At 58.3% G+C, this 11,211-nt stretch overlaps 1 protein-coding gene across 1 annotated transcript; it reads right to left on the minus strand.

Moving 5' to 3' along the window:
• Positions 1 to 595: 595 nt before the first annotated feature.
• LOC119091792 (cysteine and glycine-rich protein 1) lies at positions 596 to 10,928 on the minus strand. Its single transcript, XM_037214663.1, has 6 exons — positions 10,845 to 10,928; positions 4,349 to 4,458; positions 3,761 to 3,918; positions 3,474 to 3,600; positions 2,241 to 2,378; positions 596 to 1,702 (listed from the first exon to the last, which is right to left on the minus strand). The coding sequence occupies exons 2-6, from the start codon at positions 4,443 to 4,445 to the stop codon at positions 1,623 to 1,625; spliced, it is 600 nt and encodes a 199-aa protein (XP_037070558.1). The 5' UTR covers positions 4,446 to 4,458; positions 10,845 to 10,928; the 3' UTR covers positions 596 to 1,622.
• Between the last annotated feature and the right edge of the window lie 283 nt (positions 10,929 to 11,211).

An 11,211-nucleotide genomic window follows, 5' to 3' on the forward strand; every position in this document is an offset into this window, starting at 1 on the left:
CGCCACCCTATGGCTGCAGGCGCGTCTGGCCCCCAGGCAACCGGATCAATTATTCTTTACGATGATTTCGAACACGCGTGCTTCCTTCGAAGCAGAAAATGGAAAAAAATTCTAGCATATTAGGCTCTGTGACAGGCACCACACTTAGCGCGTAGATTACTCCGAAAGTACATTTCCATAAAAGGCGCAAGCCCTGCCTTACGTAAAACTGGTGGGAATATTTTGTGTGGGCATGGAAAAGTTAGTAGGCATCAGTCACGTTTCTTCGCAACATGAAGACTCTCCGGGAATCTACAGCAATTTCTTCAGGAGTAGATACAATTGAAGGCAAATCCGCAGTGGTAGCTGCACAGACAAGTCTCCGGATCCACGACGGTTCATCTGTGATTGGTGGCAGATCGACAAGGGCATGACGCCTCGACGTCACAGTGATTGCGTCGAACTTACGGATGGCATACCTACCCTGAATTTTTACGCTGCCGATAACTGACCATCTCGTCCGTGGCCGCTCAAAGTCGATCAGCAATCGACCACCAAGAAATAGCAAATAAGGAAGTCTTCGCCCATCCAGTTCCCGACAAAAAAAGAAAACAAAAACGCTGGGAGTGATTACGATTTGTACATTCAGCACGAAGGCCATAGGTTCTGGGTTAAAACAACGTTCATGCAACATGCTGCACGTACTTGAGATCCCTGCCTGTCAAAAGAGGCTCATGAAGCTGCAATTATGCACAGGGATGGGTATATGAGACAGAGGCATAGCTACCACTACCACCAGCATAGCTTCTTGATTGACTCACAGGCCAATCAAGGGGGTAATGACTAGGGTCTAAAAACTGGGCTAACAGTACAGCGACTAAACAAGGCACATTCTTCGTGTTCATGTACACAGACACATCACACTACAACAGGCTTTTTGCAGATCACTCGCACACCAGCGCGACTTTCGCACCTCCTGTAGCACCCTGATTTCCTGTAATGTCACCGAGATAGAATCACAGGAGTCTGAGACCTAACAGTTGAAAAAGCTGAGATTTCTTCCGCGGTTAAAGAACAGGTCTTCTTTCTAGGCACAAAATACGACATGAAGACTTGAGATGAGGGTATAAAAACGGCATCCGCGTTGTCATGGGACACTATTCAAAACATGGAACTAAAATATCTCGCAATGCGTATCGACCCCCGTTCATAAGACCTCAGAAGCGGAGTGTGCGGTAGCTCAGCGTCAGAATCAGCGGGAGAACTTAACCCAAGCGAGACTGCTAACATCCGGCAGAGCAGCATAGATGGGAATGACGCACGACACCTCAGCTGAAAAGATCCACGAAGACTTGCGCAGGCCTACAACGCAGCAGGAATGACAGGAATGCAAGAGAATCGCCGCGAGGGCGGCGTGGTCCCAAGCCGAGTAGGCCGCGCCGTTCTGCGCTCGTCAGAACCAGCGCGAGTTCAGCGAGGAGGCGGAGCCAGCGCAGCTCCGCGGGCTGGCGCCGCGGGAGGCAGCCGGCCTGCCGCGGCTCTGTCGGAGAGATCAGAGGCTCGTCCGGCGCCGACGAGGCGGGGCCACAGGCGGCGCCAGCGTCGGCGGCCAGGGTGCAGCCCGCGCAGGGGGCGGCACCGGCTCACTGCGCCTCCGTCTGCAGCGTGCCGGCGCCGATGCCGTACCCGTAGCCTTTCGGACCGAAGTTCCGGCCGTAGCACGCTGAAACACCGGCGGGTGGGGGCGTGTCAGGGGTTGGGGGTTAAGGTTGGCTGCTAGAGTTCCGCCATGCGCGATCGAAAAAGACTGATCCAGGCAGGACAAAAACAGAAAATTAGAAAACACGTAGAAGGATACGAAAGATTCAGCCCAATCATGAGAGCGGCCCTTTACCCCAAACGTCGCTCAAACAGTCGTAAACGAAGTTTGAGGGCATTTCAAGAGAAAAGTAGCCCACGGCGCCCACAGCTTCACAGTGCAGTGAAGTCGCGCAGAAAGCGGCGGCAGGAACTGCACGCGATTTAGCACAATCTCCTGGCATTTGGGAGACGGTCTGGCCGCCCGAACTTCAGCAGTTCAGGCGACCAGACCGGATGCTCCTTGAGGCTCACCATCAAATGCAAGCGCATAACCATAACACTGATGGTTACACATACACATAAAACCACATGACCAGAGCATATCGAACCACATAAACATAGCGGTGATAATAACAGCCATGGCTAGTGGTATGCAGCAGAAGGCGGTGCCTGTCTCGTACGTCTGCAGTAGATCTGTCCCAAGTGCTCGGTCAGCGTGGTGCTCTCCAGTCGCTTGCTGCACCCGCTGCAGCAGAAGCACGTCTTGTGGTAGATGCCGCCGCCCCCCAGCATCTTCTCGGCGATGTACACGGGCTTCCCTGGCGACAGGTCGGGAGGAGACGGAGTCAAGACTCAGAGTAGGACAACGGGACGCTGAACACGTGGAACTTTCACTTTTACAATAAAGATAACTACCCAATGAGTTACACCAAGTGAGGCACCTACCCAATGACATTTACAACATATCAAACCTGGGCTTCAGCTAGGGGCGCAGCCGGTCTTGGTGGGGGAGGAGGAAGGGGGGGGGGGGGCATCCTGACGAAGGGACCCTGGCGAGAAGCTTATCTACATAAATCGCCGGATTTGGCCTACCTCGTCTCTAGGGGCTCGATTTTCTTCGCCTTTGCCCCGTCATGCCGACGGGAATAAGCGTCGAGAGCCCGATGGACTGAACTCAAGAAGGTCCCTTTTTCTCATGGCGTCTAGTGCTTGGTTTTCATGGTGCCACGGTGCCTCGCGAGTAGGACAATAGGTGGCACCTGACCTTTCCCGGCCAGGGACTGAAGGGCCCTTCCGTTCCAGCTCGGTGTACTTCCTGGCTAACAATCTGGAGACACGGAGACCGGGTCCCCTGCTCGCTTTGGATGTCCCCATAACGTTGCATCATACATCTACCTCCTCCCAGACAGAGATCCAGTAATTGACACAGGGACCTCAGTTCGGCCTATCAAACCCTGACGGAAACGGGACGGAGGGCACCCAGTTCGGCACTGGGATCCCCGACTGATACAGAACCCTTCCAATGTCCCATGGTGAGCCCTATTGTTGTTTCCCCCGTATCCTCTTTCGGAACCCAATGGACGGGGGGGGGGGGGGGGGGAATGCCTATACTGTGTCTGCGCCCTGGTTTCAAAGCGCAAGTGCATAAACGTTTAGCTTTCGCAGCTGCACCCCAATTTGCGTAACACCAACAAGCCGGCAGCCTTACCCCACCAAAAGTCGCTACAGATCACCCGCGCGGGCTCACTCCACACCTATCACAAATCACCGACGAATCGCCGAACGCCGCTCAGTGAACACAGCGCGCTCCAAGTGCACAGAGGGTCACCGGTCACTGTCAGCTCAATCCCTCAGAGACAGGTCACAGGTCCCAGGTCAGGGCCGCCGGCGCCAGGCAGGCCAGCGTCGCTCACCGCAGCGGCTGCAGGAGTCGGAGCCGCCGAAGCGCGGCTTGAAGCCGGCGCCGGCCGACCGCGCCGCCAGCCGCGGCGCCACGTACGCCTGCGCCAGGTGCGACACGTTCGAGGTGGGCGGCCCGTTCTGCGGAGGGCGCCGCCGGTCAGCGCGCAGTGTCGGCACAGCTCGGCGGGGCGGGAGCCGACGCCGGGGCAGGCGAGTGCAGCACGCTCCTCGACATCACGGAATCGTAGGCAAATGTACCGACGGTGGGCTTGGCCGCGTCCCTACCGCAAGAACTCACCTTATACTGGCTGCCGTCGTCCATGCTGAGGACGCCGGCCGATCCGCCACCGAAGCCGTAGCCCTTGGGGCCGAAGTTGCGACCGTAGCAGGTCTTGCAGAACAGCTCGTCCTCGCGCTGCGTCACGTTCGTCGAGTCCATCAGCTTGTTGCAGGATGCTGCCAACACGCGAGTTGGTGATGGCGCATGCTATCAGTGTCTTAACTCGATAGGACACACTGCTCCGTTGCAAGTGTTATCATCCTTGCCTTCTATATGGATGCAAGAACAGCATTTGGATTCCCTTTTCGCACATGTTCAGCTCGTGCGTCTGTGTGCATGGTAAGTCCCGCACCAGATTCACAAGTAAAACATACGGGCACCAACGTTGGCCTCATGAAATCTGACAGGTACGATCATGCCACAACTGATAACTGAAGTGCAAAGATTCATCACAGCTACACACTGCATAGCTGCAGTTAAAACACATCGCTGTCCAGCAGCTGTAACCCAGCAGCACCATCCGCGTGAAGAGGAATCATCAGTGCACAGTAACCGATGAGCCGGTCAACGCTACAGCTGATGCCAGCGTGAGGCACCTGTGCTTACCGCATTTAAAACACATTTTGTGCCACGACTTTCCCAGCGCCTTCTTTTCCTCCGCGAAGAAAACATTCTTCTCGCAACGAGGGCAAACGCCTGGCATTTTGAGACGATTTCTGAAAATAAGAGGCACATCCGTCGTATCTTTGACCGACAAGCCACCGAACAGTGGGTTCACGGAAAACGAGACGTACGGAACACTTTACCACACCTTACCGTACAGCATGTGGACGATGTGAATGTTCTCGTCTCTCGTTTTTTCTCATTCAGCGACGGCCTCCATACTTCATGCGTGGGAGCCGTTCACCAGTTATGTGAAAGATGGCCCACAGGCTGTGTTCCGGCTCCTCTCATGAAAACTGATTTAGGTGTAGCTTAAATCATGCACGACATGACGGTGAAAGTACAATAGCACCAAATGCTTGACCGCAAGCGGCTTCATGTGGTTAGTCATGTCCAAAACTCGGAAACTGTTGGCGAAAAGTGCCGTCTGCTGAACCCACCCCTTATTGTTTGAACGTGAGACAGACCAATCAGGACAGATGGCCATAACCCGCCCGCTGACATTGTTCACTTAATGCTTGTTCGTTCCAAAATTAATCAGAAGTGACAATTCCCACGCCGCCAGTTCTCGAGGTCATTCATTACGGAACACCAGAGTGTTTCCGATGTCGCTGCGAGCCACCTGTAGCTCGTACGAAGGCAAACAATCCGCATCCCTGCTAGGTCAACAATCCGTGCGCTCCCTTCAAAATGACGACCACGAATCAAAATGAATGACAAAATGAGCCCACTTTCCATCGGGTGGACCATGGAACCATCCTCCTCTCCGCAGCAGAATAAACCGGGCAATATTACTTGTGATACAACCCATGCATTCAAAAAATAATAATGTGCGATCCATATCTACAGCTAATTGAAGAAGGCGCCGATTCCTCAGGGATGGAACGCAGGCAAACCGGCCTTCGCCGTTTCGCGGACACGGAGTATGAAGCCGCTGCTCCCCTGCCGTCATCGACACCCGGCCCAGTACCCCGACCCGTGAGAAAAGCGGCCGCGTGACTTCATCGCCGGCTGGGTTCACACGAACGTCCGGTGGCAGTCGAGTCGGCGGCCAGATGGTTCGCACGTCTTCCCTCCGCGCAGTGGGGGACGTGGCACGGGTAGCGGGTAGCACAGCGGCGGGTAGCGGGTAGCGCTGAGCGCGAGTGGCGGGGTAACACCGAGGCCGGCGCCACGGCGTCAGCCGACGTGGCGTTGACGTGTGGCCCGGCTGACGGCACGAGAGACGAATACGTTTGACGTCAGTGAGGGAGACAGCTCGTGCTTGACTAAGTGGCATGGTTTCCAAAGTATGGGACGTTCTTACGCAGAGATGAGACACGCTTCGCAAGCCAGTCTCCAATTTCTCGACCCAATGCAGCAGCGAGAGTGGAAGAGAGGATTGGCGCCAATCAGCGCGCCGGACCTTCTCTACTACTCACCACGTGCACTAACTGGCCAGCCATCATTGGCAAGTCAGACTCGGCACGCGGGGCCAGTCTTACCGCAGTTCTTAGCGCTCCCTCCTAACGCGATGGGTCGGGAAACAACCTTCCGTCGCCGGTTTGACACTACTCAGTCGGGTTGTGATCCTGCTCTGTCTCTAAACCATGTTGCACTGGGCCTTTTTAACGGGAGAAAAATGCACCCTTTGAATTACAAAATTGTACCATGTGACATTCCAACACCCAAGACGCTTAATCCGTACCGACACAAAATGTCATTTTTCTGGCCCAACCACTCCTTTTCCCATGACCACCTCCCATACAACATTTTCTGTCAAATGCCCACCACACCGCTAACTGAAGCCACACGCCCCGCAATTCCCACCCGCCTCCACGAGCAGCCCGGGGCCGATCACGAGGAAAACATTGAGCCAGTCAGAGTCCCGGTGTGACTCTGCTGATCACGGGCTGGCGCCAGGTGAGCTGGCGCCAGGATCACGAGCCTGGCGCCAGGATCACGAGCTGGCGCCAGGTGGGCTTCCATCACCTGTTTTGTGGATCACTTTTTGAGCATCGGACCCCGGGCTCCGAACATCCTCTGCAGCCCCGACCTTGGCATGTGAAGGCCTTGCTGTGGGCATCCTTTTAATCAGTTTCATGCTTGCGTGTGCCTTAACGACACTTAAGCAATGAACATGAGCTGCGCCAGGCGCACTATGCAACAATAATGGCGGCTCTGGGACAGACGGAAATTCTCATAACTGTCTACATCCTGAACCTGACGAGCGGGGAAAGTGTCACGAACTGCCAGAAACCATAAGTGGCCGGGCCTGCCATTTCATAATCCGCCACCTTTTCCAGCCAAAATGCAACATACCACGCCCAGAAAAGCCAGCAGAGACAAAGAGAAAGGTGGTCGGTCGGGTGAGGTGGGCGAGTGCCCTATCCACGAACAAAACATCGAAAGCCATTGCACAACGGGTGCAAAAACGGCGAAAGCAGCGCAGCTAATAAGACCGCCTGATTGTCCACGAAGGACGCGAAACAGAGTCGGCCATGACGTCCCCATTCATAACTGGGACAAACTCCCGCCGCGAGACAAAGGACCGTTGACCGGCTGCAGCCGCGCTGCTGGGATGTGCAGCGCGTTGCGACTGATTCCGTCCATGAACAAATGCAGCGTAGCGAAAAAGGTTCTCCAGGGACCGTTTCACAGTCGGATACGGGGATATGTAATAGACGCGAAGGAGATGGGGTTCTCCGCGCCGCAGCGTAGTATTCCGTCGCCAGCACCAGCGGGCCACCCTCACGCTGGAGCCGGACGGTGGGCGGTCCAGGCAGCGCTGGGGGGCCGCTCCCTACACCAGCCGTCTGGTGCGCGCCGGGCTAAACGCGCCGGCGTCGGCGCTGGTGCCGCACGCGGCGCGCGCGGCGGCCCGCTCACGCCCGGCCGGCCTAGGTGTGTTGACGAGCGGCGAGCAGAGCGCCGCCGGCCCAGCGCGGGCACGGACAAAGAGCCGACGCCCGGCGCCCGCCGAGCAAATACACAGCGGCCGCGTGTTGAGCAAACGCTGCATGAAGGCGGCGCCTGTTGCCGCGGCGCCGATAAACTGGGGACCGGCGCCGCCCATAAACGGGGGACAGGCGCCGCCGATAAACTGGGGACCGGCGGCGCCGGTAAACTGCGGACCGACGGCGCCGCTAAGCTGAGGACCAGCGGCACCCATAAACTGGGGACCAGCGGCACCCATAAACTGGGGACCGGTGGCGCCGGTAAACTGCGGACCGACGGCACCCATAAACTGGGGACAGGCAGCGCCAATAAGCGAGAGACTAGCGACGCCGATCAGCTGGTGACGGGCGGCGCCGATAACCTGGGGACCGGCGCCGCCGATAACCTGGGGACCGGCGCCGCCGATAACCTGGGGACCGGCGCCGCCGATAACCTGGGGACCGGCGACGCCGATCAGCTGGTGACGGGCGGCGCCGATAACCTGGGGACCGGCGCCGCCGGTAAACAAGGGACCTACGGCGCAGGGCGCCTGCTGTCGGGCCCAGTTCGTTGTGATGGCCGGCACCGGCGCTGCTGGCCGGGTGTGAGATCGCCGAGAGTCCGGAGCCCACGCATGGCGATCTGTTAACGGGGACAGAGATTGTGGCCATTGGAAACCTGGCATCCCTGCCGGGCAAGACGGGGACCTGATCAAGAGGCTTCCGCGTCAGATTTGACAAGCAATCACAACGCAGCACAGCCAAGTAGCCCAGTGGCGAGGACGACATACATTGACTGCACGCTAGATCATAGGCAGGCGTCAACGTGCATGGGGTGATTTGTTTGAGAGGACGCAATCAAAACTACTAACCGTGCGACCTGACGCGGCACGACCTATTTCCCACCCTTTTCAACTTCGACCTCGTGTGGCCTCGGCCGGGCCAGACACGAAGGCACCGGCGTCGAATGCAGGGAAGTACGTCGTTCTGTTTTCACCCGTCGAACCATGCTGAAATCAGCCGCCGCGGCCCGGTTTGGTTCACTGGGCGCTTGTAGTCCTCGCGTCCAGTACGAAAGTCATTACGCGGCTCCTTCCGACGAGGACGGCGCGGTGTGCAATGAAATGAAGTGGAACGCCGGCCCACTCCAGACCCGTTGCTCTAACGGAGCACACCCACGCCGGCCGTGCGAGCGGCGCCGCGCCACCGGAAGTCCTGCGCGCCGGTGCACGGGGCCGCTGCAGCGGCGCGTCGCTCGCGTCACCCCGTCAGCGACCTCGTGCAAGCGCAGGCTGACGTCACGTGCCACACGAGACGGCAGCTGCTCCCGTCTGAGACCGGCTGCCTCAGCTGCCGCCGGTACGTTACGCCCAAGCCTCTTTGTTTGGGGTTACAGGCCTTACGACGACATGCTGAAGGCGATTGGTTGAGGGAGGTCCAAAACTCCAAGCTTGATTGGCGAAGCTTTGGCTGCCAAGTCGAGGCCAGTCGATGTCGCGTCAAGGCCAGGCGGAGCAGTGCGTCAGGGGAAGGCGCGCCCGTGGGCCGACCGTCCCGGCCCCGCACCCCCCCCCCCCCCCCCGTCAACAGAGGGTCCGCTCTGGCGCGGCCGCTCCTCATCAGCGCGCGCCGTGACCAGCGTGGCCCAGCGCGCGGCGGCGGTTCTGAGCGCGGCTGGAGAGGCCGGCCGGCCGGGGCGGCGCGCCACCGGACGGCGCCGCTGAGTGACGGGTCGGGAGGGCGGTGCCGCCGGCCGCACGCCCCCACCGACACCGGAGCACGCCCGCCCCACCGGCGGAGGGGCGGACGCGGCGCGTGCACGGTGCACGCGCTGTGACGCTGCAGCACGGAGCTAGCAGCAGCGGCGGCTCGGCGTGACCGGAGAGAAAAGCGATGAGTGACGCTGAACAGAGATACCTTTTGGAAATCGTCTTGCGGTACATTAGGATTTCAGGTTAATCCGTTCTAGGTTATGGGTCCACAAAGCTCCGAAGCATTGGTTCTCAATGTTTCTGATCAGGGTTCATGTCGACTGAAGTCATAGGGAGGGTTCTGCATAGGTGGATGAAGCTCAGGACGCCCCAAATCGGGAGTAAAGTTTCGCAACATAAGCTGGGGGGTGAGCAGGAAAGAATGGCTAGACCCAACCCCCTCCCTAAAAAAAAGAACACTGAGAACCGCTGGCTCACCATATCTTAACTTCATTCCTCCCGAAGTCTGGGGCTGGACCCCCACCATAACTGAACAGGAAACTACACCCCTGCCCTAAATGCTCTTCACATCCGGGTTCGGATCGCCATACGAAGCTATGATAAGAAATCATAATTCAGCTGTTTTTGCATGATTCGCGCGACGCTGGGCGTTTGGAAGGGTATCAAAACGGAGACAGACGTAAGTTGGGGGGGGGGGGCGGGGGGCCTCCCTTTCGTCCAAATGAACACGATCCTCCCACATGCACCCTCGTTTTTGTCGCTCACACGCCCAACCCTCAACCGGAAATCCCACACATGAAGAGGAATGGGTGTCTGCGGCTTCCGTCTTTTCGTGCCCGCATTGAAACATGCGATCCCGGCCAATACGACAGTCAGGTAAACAACCCAGGCCCCAACGTAGAGGTTCTCGACTCCCCACAAGCGGCAAAGGCAAACAGCGTTTATAATGGTCAACCTTGCAGGCGCCAGCGTCGCACCCCTTCCGCCGCGTGCAAGTCCCCTTTAAGAATCGGACCGTCCGCAGGCTGCGACAGTACGTCACGCGGCGATCAGGTCAGACGTATGGGTGTTGTCACCCTGCAGGCGCCAGCGCAGCACCTGCTTCCGGAAGGGTGCGCGCGTGCGGGCGGGCGGGCGGCCGGCGGCGGCCGGCGCGCACAGTGCAGCGCGTTCAAACCGCGCCAGCCGGCGCACCGCCGCGCCGTCGCCATGGCAACCGTGGGCGGCGCGCCGGCGCTGGCGGGCAGTTGGAGCCGTTGGAGCGATGACACGAATGGCGGAACGGTGGCGGCATGACCTCAGGGGTGACTCAGGGATGGCTACGATCGGTTCTGGTCGGAGGTGCAGCGAAGACACAAGGGCGAGGGCAGCCAGGCTGGGGCGCACACAAGGTAGATCCTCAAGGGAGATGTACTCTCAGGAGCTACGCACGCTATTGGAGGCTAGGGACAATAAAAAAACGAAACTGCTCACACGCGCCAGCCCAAACATTGTCATCCGACCGCTAACGAGAAACGTACATCTTTCGCGCTAAAGACGCCGTTCCAGCCAAACCAAAGCTGAAGCTGACAGGGCGAGCGATATGCTTCGGACCGGGCGAACAGCACGTACGGCAACATTTGTAGGCCGATGCTCACTGACCATAGCATTTGGACGTCCCTGCACATTTTTCTCACTAACGCATCGATTAAATATCAATGGGTTGCCAGACAGCAGCTTAAATAATTACATGCTGAGTGACAAATCCATGCATGCCGCAGCCTGGCTGCCTGCCGGGAGATCGAGGAGAGGGCCGCTACACCCCATTCTGACCTGAGCGCGTGTGACCCGTGGCGACGACGCTGGCAGTGCGGGGCTGTCCACGTTTGAACCCGCCTCCGCCTGCCGTCGCACTGCGGCTAGGCGCGGCAGCCGGCTGCGCCGCCGCCCCGGCCCGTGGCCACCCGCAGATGGCGCCAGAGGCTCTCAAACCAGCTCGCCGGGGCTCCCAAACCAGCGCACGATGCGTGAAGACGGCCCGGGCCGCGTCGCGAAGTTGTCGCGTCGCACGTTTCAGGCATTTCGGGAAGGTTTACGTACGGAGAAGATTCATCTTACAGGAATGCTTTACATTTGCTTGGCGTTTTGAATTCAGACAGCTGGATTCGATGCCTCCGCCACTTCCCAAAGGCGTGGGGAA

This window comes from Pollicipes pollicipes, unplaced genomic scaffold (genome assembly GCF_011947565.3).
Source record: "Pollicipes pollicipes isolate AB1234 unplaced genomic scaffold, Ppol_2.1 Scaffold_3447;HRSCAF=4054_pilon_pilon_pilon, whole genome shotgun sequence".
NCBI classification, from domain to species: Eukaryota; Metazoa; Arthropoda; class Thecostraca; order Pollicipedomorpha; family Pollicipedidae; genus Pollicipes; species Pollicipes pollicipes.

What these genes read in the sequence shown, in the direction of transcription:
- LOC119091792 (XM_037214663.1), bottom strand. Translation starts at nt 4,445, where the DNA reads ATGCCAGGCGTTTGCCCTCGTTGCGAGAAGAATGTTTTCTTCGCGGAG. An exon ending in CGACTCCTGCAGCCGCTGCG is followed by an intron (nt 2,379 to 3,473) that starts GTGAGCGACGCT and finishes ACCTGTCGCCAG; the next exon opens with GGAAGCCCGTGTACATCGCC. An exon ending in GGGACAGATCTACTGCAGAC is followed by an intron (nt 1,703 to 2,240) that starts GTACGAGACAGG and finishes CCGGTGTTTCAG; the next exon opens with CGTGCTACGGCCGGAACTTC.